Source organism: Xiphophorus hellerii, chromosome 8, assembly GCF_003331165.1.
Source record: "Xiphophorus hellerii strain 12219 chromosome 8, Xiphophorus_hellerii-4.1, whole genome shotgun sequence".
Lineage (NCBI taxonomy): Eukaryota > Metazoa > Chordata > Actinopteri > Cyprinodontiformes > Poeciliidae > Xiphophorus > Xiphophorus hellerii.
In genome coordinates, this window is record NC_045679.1 from 12,956,402 (window position 1) to 12,975,958 (window position 19,557).

A 19,557-nucleotide genomic window follows, 5' to 3' on the forward strand; every position below is an offset into this window, starting at 1 on the left:
TTCATGTTTAATTTTAATTAAATTTCTTATTTAATGGAAACTCCATAGCTGTAAAATTGTGTTTTTCGAGCAGAATATCAAAAACATTTTGTGCACAATTGTAATGAAAATCATCCTTATAATTTCACTATATAAGTTTATATAACTGTATGTATTTGTCCTTCAACAGGAAGTTTCCTTGCCTGTCTCTGTCCAAACACTACATGGCACAGATTCAACCCAAAATGCTCACCAGACATGTTGTACGGCTCATGGAAAAATTCAAAATTGACCAAAGTGGGTGACTTAACACGTGTCACTTTGTTTTAATGTGTTTTGTTCCTTTTCCACATACTCACACTCCTACGTCTTCTTGTCAATATAGGCCTCTGTCCAAATGCTCTTCACAAGAGGAGACTGGACTCTCTGCGTTACCTTGTGTATAAGACATTTGGGGACGTAAGTGATGCAGCAGAGTCTTGCAGCCTGCAGACTTTTAAAGGCATTAAAGTCACTCTTAACATTGAGCTTAACTGTCAATTTCTGCACAGATTATAAAATATAATGACAATAGTAAACCTTAGGTTTCTTTTGTGGGCTTTTTTTTGGTAGAAAACCATGACAGAGGAGAATTGGACAGATCACATGCAAGTAGGTTTCAATCTGATTATGCTTATTAGATTCTTTTTTCTTGCACCACCACGTTTTTAAAGATGTTCAATGTTTAAGTTTGTTTCATATGTGTACAGTATGTGGTGGCAGATGACCTCGAGCTTCAAGTCCATTTGGTGGAGCTGTTGGTGAAGCACAGCAGTCTTCAGAAAGCCTCACAGTGGTCACTGAGATACAATATCCCTAAAAATCGACTTTCTCAGGGGGTATGGGAAATGCAGCAGAGTCTGCCACCTGACCTACAGTGAGTTAATCAAAAATATGCAAAGACACATCCTACAATAAAACTAAGTGACCTATCTTAGTTTTATTGTAGATCACTTGCAATAATTATTTTTTAGTTTTATGAAATAATTAAAAGAACTTCCAGTTCTTTTATTTCATACTTTCTATAGATAGTTTGTGCCCCCCTCCCCCTATTTTTCATATTCCTTTGCTGTATCTTAGTTGCACACGTTTTCTCTTTGTGCTCAGACAGAGATGTTTGAACGATCTCACACAAGAGGAGGAGTGGATCCCACCTCAGTCTCACTGCCAGAAGTTCTACCAGGCACCTCTCACCAAAAACAAAGTCCACTTTGTAGATACGCTGGAAACTCTGCAAAGATGTCAAAGCATTGTCCTAAAGGTACAGAGAGCTACCTGTTTTTAAAAAAAAATCTATATGTTTTTTTGTATATTGACACATTCTTTTTGTGTGTCCTTTTCCAGGAGAGTGGTGTAGTAGGAGTTGACATGGAGTGGCAGCCTACGTTCGGCTGTGTCGCTACTCAGAAAGTTGCTCTGATACAACTCGCTGTTCTTGACCAAGTTTTCTTATTAGACCTTTGCGCAAAAGGATTCTGTCACCAGCCTGATCTAGTTGGTTTCATCAGGGCCTTGTTTTCTGAACAAAATATTCTGAAACTGGGTAAGTAACAGCCAAATGAAATGGTAATCAGTTTTATACAGGGAATGAGTTTAAATACAAAGAACATCTCTTAATCTCTGTACAGGTTATGGTATGACCGGGGATCTCAAGTGTCTCTCTGCCACCTGGCCTGAGTTATCGGAGGAGCCACTGAAGATGGAGGGAATGCTCGATCTTCTTAGAGTACACCAAGAGGTGCCTTTATTCCATCAGTCACGTAATTTCTACAAACTCAACTAAATCAATCAGTTGGCCAAACAGAATATCCCTTTATTATTACAGGTTTAACATTTCTGATGTAATCTAATGGTGTTAGCAATTCTAAGGCTGTTAATGTCCAGTTATATCAAACTTTCAAAGTAGAAACTCTTCTTTTGAACAGATTCTACATCTTAACTTCAAAATAATTTCTAGGTTTCCAAAAATCTATTGCGGTGACTATTAGAGATAAAACAATCAGTGATTTATGGTTTATTTCCCATCTCCTGTTGTAAATTGTGCCTTTCATTTCTCTTTTAAAACTAGAATTGACTGTTTCTTTTTTTTCTTCTCGCATTTCTTTCTTGAGTTGTCATCATTTATTTTTATTAGCAGTAGAGGCAACTTTACACTGGGTGCACAAGAGAACATGCGCTATTTTTAGACAACAAAACAATGACAGAACTGAAATTTCAAACTGTATTTAGCACCTTATATTTGTTATTTTCACAATATTTGGAAGTAATATTATTACCTTAATACTGAGATTTCCAAAAAGCTGCAGTCATTTCTAAATCCAGCTTGTTCTTTTCACCAAAAAGTCAAGAAAGTCAAGCTAACAATGAAAAAGGAACCAGTTGAGGTGCTTAGGACGTGAACTTTATGGAGGTTTCATGTTTCATGTCTCTGGGGCTGACGTAGAACTGGACAGAGATTTAAATTTTAGCCTTTAAAACAGAAGGTAAATTGGCTTCAGAGCTTTTGATTTCAAAACAAATAAACAATTAGTAGTTCATTTAGACTTTTCTTAGCTCAGTAACATCATCTACACTGAAGAAGGTTAAATTTCTTTTTGGCTCTCTAGATCCAATACCTAAAAAGATTAAACAAAACTTTTTCATCTGTAGGTAATATTCAATCTTCCGACACTACTGGTATGTTTTGTGTTTTACCCATTCAGATTCAACGTGGAAAGGTGAATCGAGTTCAAAATGCCCCTAGAGAGGTCCTAGTTTGTGAGGACAGTTCAGAGAAAGGTCTCAGTTTGCTGGTGCAGCAGGTCCTGGGAAAGCCTCTGGACAAGACAGAGCAGATGTCTAACTGGGAGAAGCGTCCACTTCGCATCAGCCAAATTAGATATGCAGGTATGGCATTATGCATGCACAGTCAGACAATAACAGAGAGCCAGATGGTCGCTGCTCTCCTCTCCATAGAACATCAGAGATTATTTTGTTATCCCCTGACAAAATGCAAACTGATAATTCACCCCCATTGGCCCTGCCTCACTCTTTCTCCTTTTTTTTTTCCAAACTCTTCTCTAGTGGCAGATGCCTACTGCTTGCTAGATGTGTACTCGGCTCTCTCCAGCAACCCAGCGAGCTTTGGGCTGCCTGCTGACCTCCGCAGTATCACTTCAGGCCAATCAGAGATGAGCAAAGACAAGCAGAAGGAGAAAAGGGGCAAGAAGGCAGCACAGGATCCTAGGAAAGAGGTAATGCCTCAGCTGGGAGTTCTGTAACTACTACGTATTGCTTATATTTGGGAAAATATGTTTCTTTCTAGTCTATAACGTGAATGATTTTCACAAGAGCATGTCACCGAATATGTCTAAGAGCAGTTCATCAATACAGTTCTATTTCTAAATGTATAGTGCCACATTTTATGATGCCACTTTAATTGATGTTACCTTAAAACAGGTAAAAAGCGTAAACATTCCTCCTGCTTGCATTATCATAGATGGTCAGATTTTTTTTGGATATCGAATTAAAGTGTTTTATAGCTATGCTGTTGACAAAGTCATGTCAGGTTGCAAAAAGAATTGCCAGAATGTGAAGCTTAATGATTTTTTTTTTAAACCATGAAAAATGTACAATGTTGTGTTATGAAATAGCATAAATATATACAAATATAACTTCAATTTAAATTTAATTGATATAAAACAGTCTCAAATGTTGAACAGGAGTTAAAAAAGAATTTTTTTTAGCAACATTACATAATCTCCACGCAGATAATATCTTCCTTTAATAATATTTTATTGCATGAAAAATTTCATGCAATAATTTTAATGAAATATTTGATAACTCGGACACAAGCATCATAGATTATAAATTTAGCTTTCACTTATGACATGAATTTCAAACTTTGAAGGTTTTTTGTAGTATGTCCACAACTACTGGATTTGTAAACCAGTTCTGGGTGAATTCAGGTTTTTCTGAAGCCCCCAGGCCAGCAGGGGGCCCTAAGCAACAGCAAAGTATGCTTATAAACTCAGCAAAGACTGGAAATGGCAGACATTCCAGACATTATTCCTGCCATCCCATCTCCCTATAGGGAAGCAGAGTGTAAAGAACGAAGAGCAGACTTAAACCCTATGATTATCTTTAGGCTGTCTGTAGGATGTCTACTTAGTGACACTTTCCACTGAGTCTTACAAGACATATTTGATTTTTAAGTTGTTGTTAAGTTGTCATTGTTCTGAAATCAGAACCCTGATTAATTAAACCCAGAAAGACTGAATTAAGGATCTAAACCTGTCTGAGACGTTCCCTGATTGGGATAAATTCCAGGAATAATTAAGGATTTTTGATGTTGTCTATGCAAAAAGGTTAAGTGCAGTTAGCACATCTGTCCTGCAGTAGATACTCTCTTGGCATCTCATTTAGTCCTTTCTTATGAGCCTTTAGCCCGTCTTCATGTTTTCATATGAGGATTACTTACACAGAAACCAGTGATTATTTACATAAAAACTGAATGTAGGAGGCGGCGCACCACCAATGATCTTCTCATGTGAAACACGTTTTGAGAATGGAACATGTAAAGCATCTCCAGGATAAATAACAGATTAAGTTAGCTTTATTTTTTCCATTGTGCAATTCATTTGTAGTCCTACAGTGCACAAATGATGCCTAAATTGCAACCCCCAAATCAAAACCCAGCAATATGCCTAATAGGAACTGTTTAAAATCTTTATAAAGATCTTCAGATTCATACTTGGATATCATTGGAGGAAAGGCAAGGCATAGATTTTTATTAGTATTTTTAAATGCATATTAATGGGCTACTTAAGCACTTTAAAAATCGATATGAGAGTCCCTGCTAATTTAAAACTAGCAGTAGTTTTAAAAGGATGACAAAACACAATCAAATACAAATTTCATACAGATTAATGATGGATTAATGATATGATAGATTAATGATTCAAAAAAATCAAATAATATTGATAAAAATAGGTTAATAATAGTGGTTATCATCATGGCAACATTTTAGGAAAAGTGTCAGAATTTCATGTTATCCTGATGTTGTACTGCTCTAAATGCTGCCAGTGCAGAAAAGTGAGAAATTCTATTACTGTGTTTTGTATTTTGAATTGTGGAAATGGCTTTAGACCATTTATCCTCCTTAGAGTTGGTGTAGTGCAGTTATCTCAAATCCAGACTATAATCAGAAACCATAACCTGCTCTATTTAAAGAAGAGCAACTGTGCTAATTTGACAATTCTTAATTCTGTGATAACCTGTGACCTTTTGTGTGACTTTTGTGAAAGAATAAAGGCAACCTCCAGCTGAAGGCCCTGGGTTTGAGCATCCAGCCTGCAGGGAGAGACAATGAGCATTTGACAAAGGCCCTTCACTAGTTCCTATCAGCTCCAGGGGTGCAGTTGTATTACTCACCCTGTGCTTTGACCTCTCTGAGCTGAGGTGCAAGTGAAAAGAAAATCCCCCTACAGGGATCGGTTAAATATCACATTATTCTCTGTGTCCATTTAGGAATGTCAGGGGGCTCAGAGGGTCAGTCCCCCTCATTCTGACACACTGAAAGGCCTCCTGTGTGGCGAGCAGCCCTCAGAAGACACTCCACCCCTAAACCCCCAGCAGTTGCGGGTGGTGTGTGACAACATGCTGCAAGGACTGGGAAGATATCTGCGGTGTTTGGGAGTTGACGTGGTCATGCTGGAAAACACTGATGATCACAGAGTGGCAGCAAAGGTTGGTTAGAAAGCTATTAAGAGGAAGTGCATTTTCTTTTTTTCACAAAGAAGAAAAACTTACAAAAATATTTTTAAAATGACCAAAATACCACAAAAAATCTAAACAATACATCTGTAAAGTAAAACCTTTACCACAAAAGTATTTTTTTTTCTTAAATATAATCCAGGTTTTGGACAGACCAAAATCTACTGATCTTGTCCAAATGTTGTAATATGATCAACACCCAGTTTACACAAACAGCCACTGATACTTGCTTTTTAGCCACAATCCAGATTCTTAAGTGACACGTTTATAAATCTTTTGCGCTGCAGATACAGGTTGTTTGAATTTGTGATGTCATACTTAACCACAGAAAGTCTGAATGTCCTTTTTGGGCACTTCAGGAGCTTGAATGTTTCCACCTATTGTTGGAAAAATGTTGGTGACATCATCAGCTACACCATTTTATTGTGATTTTAGAGGTCTCTGCGATTGTGTGATTCAGCTGCTAAATGTAGCTACAGCAGATGTACGGCTTGTACTTTTTCCCATTAAGTTATCCATCCATCCATTCTTTCACTTTGTTGTGCGTCCATTTACTTATAAATTTGAAATATTTTTAAAATCATGGAATTTTAACATGAAATTGTACCTGGATCCAGGTAAATATCCAGCATTCAACACTTACAGTTACTTCAGACTAATAGAAATCCCAGCTACTGTGCAGTAAATTAACGGGAAGGTTTTTTGTGTGCTTTCAGTTGGCACAAGATGAAGGCCGTGTCATCCTCACATGTGGTCAACCGTTCCAAACTGTAAGTACATGCAAAGTCAAGTGCAATGTAAAATCCAAATGTGTTTCCGTGGATGCACTCCTGATTATTATCCCTATTTTTTGTTAACATGCTTCAACTGTCTTCCAGTTACGTTCCCAGGTGGGTGAAGGTCGCTGTCTGTCCTTAGACTGTTCAGAGAAGGCCAGAGACCAGACTATTCGAGTCCTAAGACACTTCAATGTCCAGCCTACTCCCAGTGACATATTCAGCCGCTGTCAGGTATGTTTCCTTGTAATTTTGTTCTCCTGTAGTCTAGTGCAGTGCAAACATTGTTTAATGGTTGACTTCTTGGTTTTTCTATTAATTGCATTTAAACTAATTTACCTCTACCCAGACACAAAGCCTTACTTATACATAAAAGTTGACATTTGGTCTCCTCTGACCACAGCAGAATACCTTTGCAATGAACAGTAAGTAGCACATCATTAGGGCTTCAATCATTAGAAAATGAACCAAATGATAAGCATTATGACAATCATATTAGTTGTGATAAAATACACATTTTCTTCACATCTGTCTTTTGTATCCATGCCAACCACTGTCTTCCCAATGTAAGGTTTTGCATAATCTGCATAATGATAATATGGGCAGATACTGCATTGAGACGACATCCAGCAATGTGAATATAAACAGTCCTTTTTGTTATTAATATTCCACAGATTGATTTTGCTGGGACAAGATATTTTTGATGCATTATGCAGTTCTACATGTCATAAGGATGACACAGGGAAAAACTACATTTTTTCATCCTAGTATAAAGATGCTACACAACTGCATGTATACAATACATTTATTTAATCCTACATTAAGTTGTAACTGTGTTGATATAACATTTTTGTTGTTGTTGAATCAAACCACACTATGAGAAAGAGGAAAAATATTTCTAAAAATGAATAATAAGGAAGTACTAATGTGGTTTTAAAACTTGTTCAGCAATCACTGAGTTCTCAATTTATATTAACAAAATCTGTGGTGGTCATTCTTGTTTCAAATGCAAAACAAAAGCAGAACAGATTAACTTGCAAGGATGGGAAAGCTATCAGAGGAGAAACTGTCATTTGTGCTGAGATGTTTGTGAATGGGGAACATGTTGGACTCTCCTGGAGATAAAAACCTAAAACTATGCAGAAACACATTGCTATGCAATGTTTTACTTTGTATACACTACTGGGTCTAAAACAAGCTGCTGCATAGCTGTTAAGTTGACAAAAGTTTGAGTAAGATGCGGAAAAGATGGAATGAGAAAGTGATTAGTGTCTTGTTGGCAGTAAATTGGACAGTACAGTGATGTTTAAAGGTCAAAAATAGCTCATTTTAAATGATTAACTAAAGGAACAGCTTTCGTGTGGAAAGCTATAGATTAACGTCTTGGTATATCTAATTAGTATACCTCCTGGTAACCTCCTTGTGGAGGTATTCCAGGCATGTCCAGATGGAGGGAGGCCCCTGAAGCAGACTCGGGAGACACAGAAAGGGATTGCATTTCCCATCTGGTCTGGGAATGCTTTGAGACCCACAGCGGTGACTGGAGGATGTGGTAGGGAGGACAGACGTCTGGATTACATCGTTTGGCTTGTGGTCACCAGAGCTTTGAATTGTACTGGTGCTTAACAGTGGAAGGAAATATTCTAAGCAGTTGTCAATGATTTGCTCAATATAATTTTAAGGACAGCATTTGAGAAAAATGGAAAGAAAGTAAGCAAAGAAAGCATGTATATTTCAGAAGATTTTTGAGAAACACGTATCTTTTTCACAAGTAATTTCATGTAAAAAAAAAAATCTGCTTTTTGTTGTTTAATTCTACAGAAATTATAACAGTTCAAACCTAGAGTACTCTAAAGAATCCTTATCCTATCTTAGTCAGTGATTTTAAACTATTAACACAGAGGCAGTGTTTTTAATAGTTTATTTTTTCACAGAGTTTTTACAGTTAAGTTGCAATCAAATAAAGAAATGTAATTTATAATGTTGCTGTTGATGCACATCATTGAACACTAATTCTTTTTAACTACCTGTATGTTTGCCATGTTTGTTGAGGCTGGAGAATAATTCAGATATCGTTATCAGTGTATTAGTGATTTATGCTACCTGACCTGCAGATGTCTCTGTGGGTGGCTGTTTAAGGAACTGTGTTTGCCGGTGACTGTGTTTGTGTGTGTGTTTGTTCTTGTGGTTTCAATGGGAATCTTTGCGAGAGGGTTCCTAAACCTGGGTGTTCTGGCCTGCTCCTGGAGGAGGAGACAAATGTATCAAGATACGCCACAAACTGTGTCTCTGTCAGGCTTGAAATGTTACAAATGTGGACCACCTTGATGCTTCCTTCTGTCCAAACTCAGCTAAACAACTATTTACAATAAGGTAGAATATGGTTCACTGCTGAAATAACATAAAGAGAGGCAAATTGTGTCTCTAAATGAATTAAATGCTTTATTACTCCAGTACAGATGCAAACAAAGCCAGAGAAAGAAAACGTTTAATGGTGGATCTCCTTCATCCTTAGCTCTGACATAACTTTCTTCATTTGCACATCTAGAATCTCTGTTAAGGAATTTATTCTTTCCTAGTTTGTCTTATACTATTCTCCTACCGTAAAATTAAATTTTGATTTTACTTTTTCTCCTTAATGTGACAACTCTAACACAATTTGGTACCCTGCTATTTGTCCTTATGTGTTACGCAGATCTAGAGAGGCTCACCCTTGTTCTGCACTGTGGCCCACCCAGGCAAACTTAACCCCTTTGTTGTCTGATTGTAAAGCTTTCTGATTAGCGTTGGACTGGTCAGTTTCCCTCCCTTGTCACTGTTTGTCTTCTTCTCATTCATATACACCACTGATGATTGTCACATGAAAAAAGAAAGTAAAAGAGAAGAAATACCAGATTAACCAATGACTTAATGACTTTATGATTTTAGAGGCATTAGGAAATGTGTTTTTGATGGACGTATTAGAACTCCCTGGAGTCCAAAAGTATTAAAGTAATGCTGTTTGTCTTCTTACTTCAACAATAAAAAATACTGCATTTCATTTATTTTTCCAGTAAAATACCTACTTGTGTTGGAATGTTTTGTGTTACATTTACTATGAACAATCTCACTTTGAATTTAATCTAAAATAAGAGGTCTTTTGAAACATTTACATAAGGAAAGTCATTTTAGTATTACCTGAAACATATGCCATTTATTAATTTAGAGACACTTTTATTTCTAATTTCTAAAAAAGAATCACAGCGCAATGATTAAGTAAGAAACTTTATTAAAGTTGCAGCTACATTGTGCAGTTTGTTTTGGTTTGTAGCAAGCTGTATTTTGAGGTAACTGGTTTGGGGTTTTGTTTAATTTTATCCACTTTGTTATTGCAGTCACACACTAACAGACAGGTCCTTTTGAAGCCCGGATTAGCCCAACCATTCCTGTTTGTTTTTCTGTTTTTCTGCACCTTTAATCAGATGCTGGTGTGTGTTTATATGAACTTAAACCAAAACAGAATTATTTCTGTGATCAGTAGATTTTTTTCTGTTGGTTACCAACAGACAAGTAATGAAGACAAATGAAGTTGAAGAATCTTAATATAAAGTAACTGGCAATATCCATGCAAGTGTGTGTTTGCACTTGTAAACTAAAGTGGAGGAAAAAGAAAACTTTGTTCTTGGACGTTAGCCAACAATAGAAGAAATACCTTGGCTTCTGAAAAGAATTTACAGCCCTGGTGAGAGCAGATCAGGTATCACTTTAGGCATCCAAAGTACCATTTAACTTAGTTATGACTTTTTATGATCGATTATAATCAATTAGTGAAGGAAAATCACTGTTTTTCCTTCAGTAATTGCATTCTCAACATGCAACAGAAAGCTACCGCTTGAAAATAGTAAAACACACAACTGTTTTTCCCTCAGAGATTTGAAAGCAAACAGAAAGCCAAATCAATAATGAAATAAATCTAATTTTAACCTCTGTTGTCTGTAGTGGAGTTGACAAAGTAGCTAAATATACAAGTATATGTAATATTTTCAATTGTTTTTTTCAGAAAATGACTGATAAAACTAAATTTGAACTTTTGAGCCACAATTTTAAAAGGTTTGCTTGGTGCAAAAATAACAGTGTGTGCCCCCAAACGAACAGCATACTGACAGTGAAACATGGTGGTGGCTGCCTCATGCTCTGGATTGAAAAGGTGGATGGATTTATGGACAAACATTTAGGTATCTGATTGAAAAGCTGAAGATAAAATGTAGGGTTTGCTTTTCAACTCTACAGGGTGTGAAACGTGTTCAAATCAACAAGTTGAGATTGTTATAGATTCCTAAAAATACTGAATGCTGAATATAAATAAAAATATAAATAAAAGCGTCATTCTACAAAAATTAAGTGTTTGCATAAGTATGAAACTAAGTTATTACAGCATATTTGTTTTTTACATATTGTCCTCATCACATTTTCTTGTTTTCCTGTTGACTTGGACAAGGTATGTCTCATATTAAAGGCTACAAAGGTTTAATATTTGCCTATCATGGTCACATTTATTTACATTATATGAAATGGCATTTTAAGAAAGGTGTGTAAACTTTTGAAACAATGTTAACATTGCACAGCCTATAGTTGCACAGTTGCTTTGTTTTCCCACCACTAATGCCTGCTGCACCTAAACTTTCCATGCATGTACACACTTGCACACACTTCCGTTGGGTTGTGCAGCTCCATGAAATGTGACCACTAGCCTTTTATAGACGCGTTGAGATCGACTGTGAGATAAATCCAACAGACACACAGCACAGTGATGCATCTGCGCAACTCAGATCTGACAAACATGCACAGATAACATCATACTGTACACAAGGCACCTCAGAACCTTCAAAGGCTCAAAAGGCTTGGTCGCACTTCTGTTCAGGCTCAGCTGTAGACGCTGTTGCAGTGAAAGCGCTGGTTCCCACGCACTGCACTACTGGGGAAGTGAAAACAAGAGCAACAGGAACCGCCAAACTGTGAGAGGGAGGGGCAGGAGAGACGGAGGGGGAGTGGGGGTATGGGGGTGAGAACAGAGGAGATGGCAAGGAGGTAAAAATGATGGGAACAAATTTAACCAATTGAGAAAGTTTGGAGGAAAAAGAGATGTAAAGGGAAAAAAGGCTGGAATGGATTGCTTTTTGGGCAAAGGAGATGAGAGTTAATTGAATGAAGGATAGCAGGACGAAGAGAGAGTGAAGGATAAGGAGGGGTGGAAGAGAGCAGGGCAGTAGAAAGGACTCGTCCGTCCTTTGATCTTCTTGGAGAGCCGCAAGCTGAGAAACCGGAGGAATGTAAGAGGCTGAGACACAGTTAATGCTAACCTTCACAAGCTGTTAATCAGTGTCAGGATGGATGGATATGTCAAAGACTGTCATAAACAACCTCACACCTTTAAATCAGAATTACTGTGATTAGATTCACATGGCTCTGGTTCACATCAACGCTTTTGTTTTTGGTTATATAAACTTTAAAGACTAGCATTTTCTCAAATCTGAACAAGTTTCTTGTTTTGTTCCATACATGTGCACTGCAGTGACAAAACTGAGGATCGTATCTGTGTATCCTCCACACACCCCTTTTCCTTCATAGATGGGAGGAAGAGACAGTGAGAAGGGGGTCGTGGTGGAGAGATGTTGGGGGGACGGGAGGCATTCCATACGCAGACCAAGACATTCCGAGAGAAACCATCCCAAATATTTCCCACTGTGTGTGGTGAGGGTTTCACATCTCCTGTTACACACACATAGAGTTTCACAAAGTGTTCAGAGTGAATCCACACACTGACTTTGCTCCTCTAGGAAGCACGTCAATCTTTCACTCATTGTGTTTGGCACCCACACACACACAGCCCTACACACACCCCCGCACGCACACCCCCACACGCCCACACGCCCCTACACATACAGTAATTAATTGAAAGAGCTTTGTCTAAAGTATGAAGCCCAGCATGCTTTTCGTATTGTGGGTGGCAAGTCAGCAAAAGTCATTGTGACTGTTTTGTCACTTTTGATGTACGAGTTTTAGAATTGAAAGAGGCATTACCACAAATTTAATGCAACTTTGCTGAGGTTTTGCTGGGAATCATGTTTGTTGTGGATATGACCTCTTCAGTTTAATGAGAAGTTGACTCATGGAGACAGATTATTCATCACACATCACAAAAGAACTTCACTGGAAGGGGAAGCGTTTGCCAACATTTTTTTTAATTTATGTGTCTGGAGTATTATTTTTTTCTTTAGCTTGTAAGCCTAAATCTGGCATATTTGCATGATGGATTGGCATCAATAATTCATCTGAATATTCTTCTTAAAGGGGCAGTATTATGTATTTTCCAGGCACATGCATAGTTACTTGATTAATACAATCAAGTATCTATGTTACCTTAGTTGTTATAAAAAATGCTGTTTAAATAACTTAAAAGAAATTTGACTTTGCAAATTGATTGTTTGAAATTGGGCTTCTGTATTTTTAAGAAGCTCCTTTGCTTTCTGATACTCCGCCTTTACCACATCATCACAACAGTGCTTCTCATTATGCCGTTTACAGCTGTTCTTAGGACCATTGGACTCAGAAGTAGTTTGTATGATAAGCTCAGCAGATGCACAGTACCACTATGTATTTGCTAATTGCTGCTGCTGCTAGTCTGGAGGAGCGGAGTGGGGAAAGCTTAGGGGAAAGGTGCTCTGTGAGGCTAGAGACTGTCTCTCTAAACTGGAGCTCTCTAATTATTGGCGGGGCTTTGTGGCGGCAACCATCTAGGCACTTTGAATTGCTGCCACGAAAGATTAAAGGATTTCTTGAACATATATGAAAGAATCAAAGCAACAATCCAGATATGGTTTTGATGAGGGGGATAACATTATGAGAAAAATGTATTTTATTTAACACCACCTCCCTTAAAACAAAACAAATGTGTTATCGTAAAATACTAAAAAGTACATAGGCAAAAGTCACATTCATTAAAATTGGCATAGATGGTCAGAGATGTTCAAGCTTACATTACCCATGTTCCTACATTACAATCAAATCAATCAGTAAAAATATTTTGTCATCATTTTCTTGCCACAAAATGAGACAAGATTGCTATAAAAATGTCTTTCAAGTAGTAAAGATTACCTGTGGAAAACTAGCAAAGTAAGTCTAAGCTTTCAACCAGAATTAATCTTTAGACCTACCTTGCTAGGGTTCAAAGCTTGAAGAGTCTGGCTGAAAACGAGATATCAGTGATTTGTTAGGGGAGTAGCTGGTTGCATCACAATAGCAACTTATGATAAAGCACAATAGCAACTAAGTGCATTTGGTGTTGCTTTCATGTCCTCCATCGTTGTGTTATTGTTGCATATTGATCACTTAGCGCTCCTTTTCAAACTCTATGACCGCCTAACTATACGATGACTCCACTACAGCTGTTACTCAGTTATAATGAAAAGCCATCCAAAAGATGAGGTGCTAGTGGAAAAGGGCCATAAAATACAGTGTAGGATTTTCACAGCTTGAGGCACAAAGCTGTGTAGCAGTCCGCTGGTTTTTCTTTTGATTTTCCAGTAATGTTTGCCTGAACGCAGTGCGAACAGCCTATGGAGAAGGTGTGAAAATTTTCTGATAATGTCCAGAGCCTTGTTCCTTAATCTGAAACAGATCATGGACGCATTCTGCGTTCGAGTTTTCTTGAAAGTCAGTGTTATTAAATTTAGTCACACTTGAGCTGTGAGTGTTATGGTTGAAAGTGAAATATGGTGGGATTTCCTATTTGTTTTGTGAGAACTACTGTGAGAACTTAAAAGTATTCACGGTAATGTTAAATGTAGCCATTTTGAAGACTGAACTTAGGGTAAGTTGACTGACTCCAACTATAAGTCAGAAGTCCAACTTCAGTGTTCTTATTTTGTTTTTTTCATGTCTGGGAACTCGGAAAATACCCCTCTTGAGTCCCACACAAATGTACAAAGAATGTTGAGATAATCCACTGACACTTCTAGCTTCCCTCACTAAACTTTGCTGAACTCTCTTGTCTGCAATGCTGCTGCTGGAGCACCAAGCAGAGAAGCACTATGTTAACAGTCTAAACAGCAATGATGTAATGATGCTGGTAAGGAGTAATGTTTTTCCAGTTTCCACTGAAAGTGCCCTTTCTTATAGACATTTATATTAATAGATGATTTGATTTCTGTTCATCATGTGATGAACAGATGATTTGTAAACTGTTCATTTCAGCATTTGGCAGTAATTGATTTTGGTCTTTCTGAAGTCAAAAGTAGAAATATTGATTTTAGCTGTGCGGTAATATTTGAAACCTGAAATTTCAGATGCTACCCCAGCATACTTGTCAGTGATGTAGATTAAGACCTCATTAAGACTTCTAAAATAATCTAGAATTGCACTTCCTGTTAGCTCCTGCTAAGTTTTTATCAGCTCAAACCAATCTGCCTATCTTTCTCTGACAACTAAGCCCTCATGTAAATGCAGCTGCTGTCTGGTAGATATTTTCTCCTTTTTGGGTCATCCTTTAAACCAGTGATATGACTGTATGTGAAAATCCTAGCAGCTTTACAGTTTCTGAAATACTCAGAGCTGTCCGTGTGTCATCAATGACCTTGCCACTTTCAAAGTCACTTTTATCTCCTTGGTTACACTTTCAGTCACTTGGTTTTATCTTAGCATGTGTAGATGTGATTGAATGATTTGCTGTTTTTGTTACCAACTATTTATACAGATTTACCTTATAACCTGTCCATTAACTGATTTATCATTTATTCATTCATTACTTGAGCATACATTAATTGTAATCTTTATAATTACCTTAAACTTTAGCAGAATTTCACTCTCTTAGTTTAACTAAAAATCTCTCAAAAGATAGTCCGCAACCATTTGAAAGTACAAAGCAGCAGACATTAGTGCAAGCTGTTGGATACGAAAGAAGATGAGCAATCACTCAGCAAGCATTTAACAAAGCAGATCTGCCTCTTTTTCCCACAGTCAAGTTGGCCCCAGGTTAGCATAGCTATGCAATGACACCTGTGTGTGCATGAGTGCGTGCATGATAGAAATCTATGTCTGTCTGTGTGCCTGTCTGAGACTATAGGTGCTCAAGCGTCACTTTTTTCACTATGGGAAACAGGTGGATGTCTGCTTTTTAGGATATTAAATGTATGGAAATAGGTGCTGGAATAAGAAATGATTTCTTGATTTATTTCTTGATTTATTTATTGACCGAACAGTTTGACTTTGACAAGTGGAGAGTTACATCTTTTGCAGTAATGCTCCACTTGAGATATGTCTTTGAGAGCATTTCTATACTTTATATTTTCCATATATACAGTATATACTGTGTATATATATATATATATATATATATATATATATATATCCACAGTTTGGACACACCTTTCTAATTCAATGGGTTTTCTTTATTTTCATGACTATTTATAAGGCAAGAAATCCCACTTATTAACCTGACAGGGCACACCTATGAAGTGAAAACTATTTCAGGTGACTACCTCTTGAAGCTCATCAAGAAAATGCAGAGTGTGTGCAAAGCAGCAATCACAGCAAAAGGTTGCTACTTTGAAGAAACTAGAATATAAGGGGTATTTTCAGTTGTTTTACACTTTTTTGTTTAGTGCATATTTCCACATGTGTTATTCACAGTTTTGATGCCTTCAGTGTGAATCTACAATGTCAATAGTCATGAAAATAAAGGAAACTCATTGAATTAAAAGGTGTGTCCAAACTTTTGGTCTGTACTGTATATATATATATATATATATATATATATATTATTTTGATCACATCATTATATAATGATACTGTGATCAATGTAACTTAACCTCAAGTTTTTATATATTTATATATAAATAAAGAACTTGCCTTCCCCAGTGGCACATGGGGGGTGGGATTATATTTGAACCCACAACTTTCAGTCATAGTCATATAATTGTAATACTGGCATCGCATGATTGTCAGAGTAGCCATCAAACGATCACCATGAGTAAGGATCGTATCTGTGACTCCAGCATCTCTCTGCCTGGCTTTCTGTCCACATGACGAGAGAGAGATTTTAAAAAAAGCTGCAAAAGCAAAGGATGAGCATTACCAGTGCTTGTCTACAACTGATGGTGTCATCCAGGACATGTTTCTGTGAAATGTTGTCACAGTATTGAGCTGTTAGCACGTCATGACACGTAAGACTGTCATGACACTATTGCAACAGGGGCTTCTTCAGATTCATTGCAAGACTGAATTCTTATCAGAAATCCTTTCTGCCCACAGCATCACTAGCCTGTTAGCTATTTGGAAGTGTGGCCAACATAGACTCATTGGCTTCCTCTGCTGCCATTGCCAAACTACCCATTATATCGGCAGACTACAATTCTTAAAACAGCACAGAAAATTGACAAACGTTCACAACTCCTCCTGTTCACTGATTGGCTCAATTAATGCCTGGTTAATTGAGCTCAACGGGAGAAATCCCAGATGGAGGACTGAAGGGAGATGAGAAACAAGTGGAATAGCATAGGAAGGCTATGGCCAGGGTAGGCATCTCCATTCACAAAGACTTTTTGAAAATGCTTGAATGATATGAGTTACTACAACATTTAGATTCCCTTTGGGATTAATTAAGTATTTTGAAATTATTTGAATTGAATGATAAAATAAGACAGCTTTTAAGGGAATCCTTCTCTAAGCGCCTTTCCTTTTTAAGATCTCAGTGCAAGTTCAACGCTTCTTTCACCTAACTGTATCAGTTTCTTCTCCTCTTCCTTTATTTGGCCTTCTCACTTTCCATCTTTGCCGCTCTCCCTCGCTCCCGGTTCTCACCCGGCCTCGCTGTTCCGCTCCGCTCCACTCCCTGTCTCACTCTCCGTTTCAGATTAGCCAAAGCGAGGAATCCGGTGCAGCCGGCAGCTGGAATGTCCTGTTTGTCTTGCTGTGTTTGCGTGTATGTGTGTGTGTGAAAAGTTGGTGAGGTTGGTGCTGTTTTTTGATTTTGATGTGTTCCATTGTCTAAGAACCAAGCTGCTTCCTGTCCCTGCTTTCCCCAATCGCCTTAGAGAATCAAGAGAGGACAAACAAAACGATAGGGGGAGAAACTGGGAAAAAGATGGTGAAGTGGGGAAGAAAAAGGTGGGATGCAAAGGGGCAAAGCTGCAAGGAAAGTGGGGCATAAAGCAGGAAGTGATGGAGGGATGTAGAAGGGATGAGAGTTTGGCAGAGGAAGAGAGGTGAAAAGGAAGTAGAGAGCTTCAATAGGGCTTTTCCTCCAAACACCAATACAATGAAGTAGTGCGTAATTTCCCATACACAGTACCACTACCGCCGCCTCCACCGCCACCACCACCCAAACACAGAAATACAGTATACAAAAAGTTTCTCATAGCAGATAAAGCTTTATTCTCTCGGTTTGAGCTCTTATTCTTATTCTAGTTCTCTCTCATACATTATCAGTGTTTGGGAGGTTTATGTGTGTGGTCTGACACTGTGAACTGCAGAGGCTGCACTGATATGAAAGGGTGAGAAGAGAATGAACAAGACAGAGTTCTAATGTTTGCAAAGGGAGATGCAGGGGAACAAAATCTGGGCAGAGAGAAATTAAAATGGCAAGACATTTCTTAAAGTGGTAAAAATAAATTTATTTGAGCCTGCATTGTTCACTCCGTTATGTGGAAAAATGTGGACGTGTATAAATCACTTAACATGTGTTAGAGAGTGTGTGTGTGCGGCAAGGGCTTTGACGTGGCAGAGCGCAGCATTCCTGCTTGGTGGTGATGTCATGAGAACTAGATCTCCACTTGCAGACAGAGAGCCCTGTTTATGTTCCCCTCCAGAGGAGAAACCACACTGTGTGTCTGAGAGCAAGTGTGTGTGGGGGTGTATGTGTGTGTGTGTCTCCCTCTGTCTGACTGGGATATTGGCTCATGGGGGAGGTGGGGAAGCCAAGAGGCACTCGAGAGGGTCTACTTTCCCCTGCCGCTCAGGGAGAGGGAACCACTTACTGATGCCTTCCTCTCAAACATACCAGAGAAAGAGGAAGTTTCTCATGTTTTGCCGAGCACGGTAGCTGCGCAGCCAGACTATTCTGCTGTGAGTGATTGCCCTATGCTTCAAACAGTCCCCTAAGGGAGGTTGAATTCTTTGCAGTATAATAACAAACCTTGGGTCAGCTAATGACTACAATACCACACAGAGACACAATCCTACAGTATTATTTTTGCATCATAAAAACTACTCATGTCGGTTTTTCTGAAGGTGAAAAAAGTAGGTCAGTGACTTCAGATTGAACGCACGTGTTTTGTGCATCCCTATCGATTTAAATTGAAATGAAAAAAGGTATCGCTTTAGAATTGTTGTGAGAACAAATCCACACCATCATGCTTTTCTCTCCCAGAAACTGCTGGTATGATTCTCATTGTGTCTGTGGTCATGGTTTAATGGTTTCCCTTGCGATAGTGAAATGTGATCTTTGGTCTTTTCAGCTTCGTGAATCGTAGATCATTCTCCCACACTCTGCACCCACCACACTATAAGCGAGACTTCCAAGCTCATTCTGCCCCATGCTGCACTCGCCTGAGGATGATGAAGAACTCATGTCAGCTGGGCTAATACCTGCCAGAGAGAAATAGCTGGGAGGTTTAGGGCTGTTATTATCACAACTCTGGCACACGAGCCCACTTTAGTAGATAAAGTAACTCCTACCATGCATTCATGTGCTTTAGGCAGCTCTTCTTGCTCAAATGTAATACATTTTTTTACTCAGATATTTTTATTAAAATGTTCCACAGATGAGGGATTTGGGGGAGGTAGGTAATTAAATGATTGCTTGACAAAGTCGCACATGGCCTTTTGCATTTACTTTTAAGAAAATTTTAACTTTTTCATGCCTGTGATTGAGCACTGTTGAGCTGATCCTATGTTGTTTATCATACCCAAACCTAAGCATGATTTACATGTATAAAAGCATAACACTACGGGAAAAGAGAATGTGAATAGGAGA

At 38.1% G+C, this 19,557-nt stretch overlaps 1 protein-coding gene across 4 annotated transcripts in view; it reads left to right on the top strand.

Annotated features, from left to right (window-relative positions):
* exd3 (exonuclease 3'-5' domain containing 3) overlaps window positions 1-19,557 on the top strand; it is a 47,669-nt gene that overhangs the window by 8,309 nt on the left and 19,803 nt on the right. For 2 of the 4 annotated variants that reach the window (XM_032570555.1, XM_032570557.1), the window contains exons 8-20: window positions 170-276; window positions 365-438; window positions 592-630; window positions 729-895; window positions 1,126-1,279; window positions 1,363-1,561; window positions 1,647-1,756; window positions 2,721-2,904; window positions 3,082-3,251; window positions 5,527-5,745; window positions 6,489-6,542; window positions 6,651-6,782; window positions 12,156-12,278. In XM_032570555.1, the coding sequence (XP_032426446.1) occupies window positions 170-276; window positions 365-438; window positions 592-630; window positions 729-895; window positions 1,126-1,279; window positions 1,363-1,561; window positions 1,647-1,756; window positions 2,721-2,904; window positions 3,082-3,251; window positions 5,527-5,745; window positions 6,489-6,542; window positions 6,651-6,782; window positions 12,156-12,278 (1,732 nt within the window). The remainder of the gene's footprint in view (window positions 1-169; window positions 277-364; window positions 439-591; window positions 631-728; window positions 896-1,125; window positions 1,280-1,362; window positions 1,562-1,646; window positions 1,757-2,720; window positions 2,905-3,081; window positions 3,252-5,526; window positions 5,746-6,488; window positions 6,543-6,650; window positions 6,783-12,155; window positions 12,279-19,557) is intronic. The other 2 variants (XM_032570558.1, XM_032570556.1) reach the window with 1 other exon arrangement.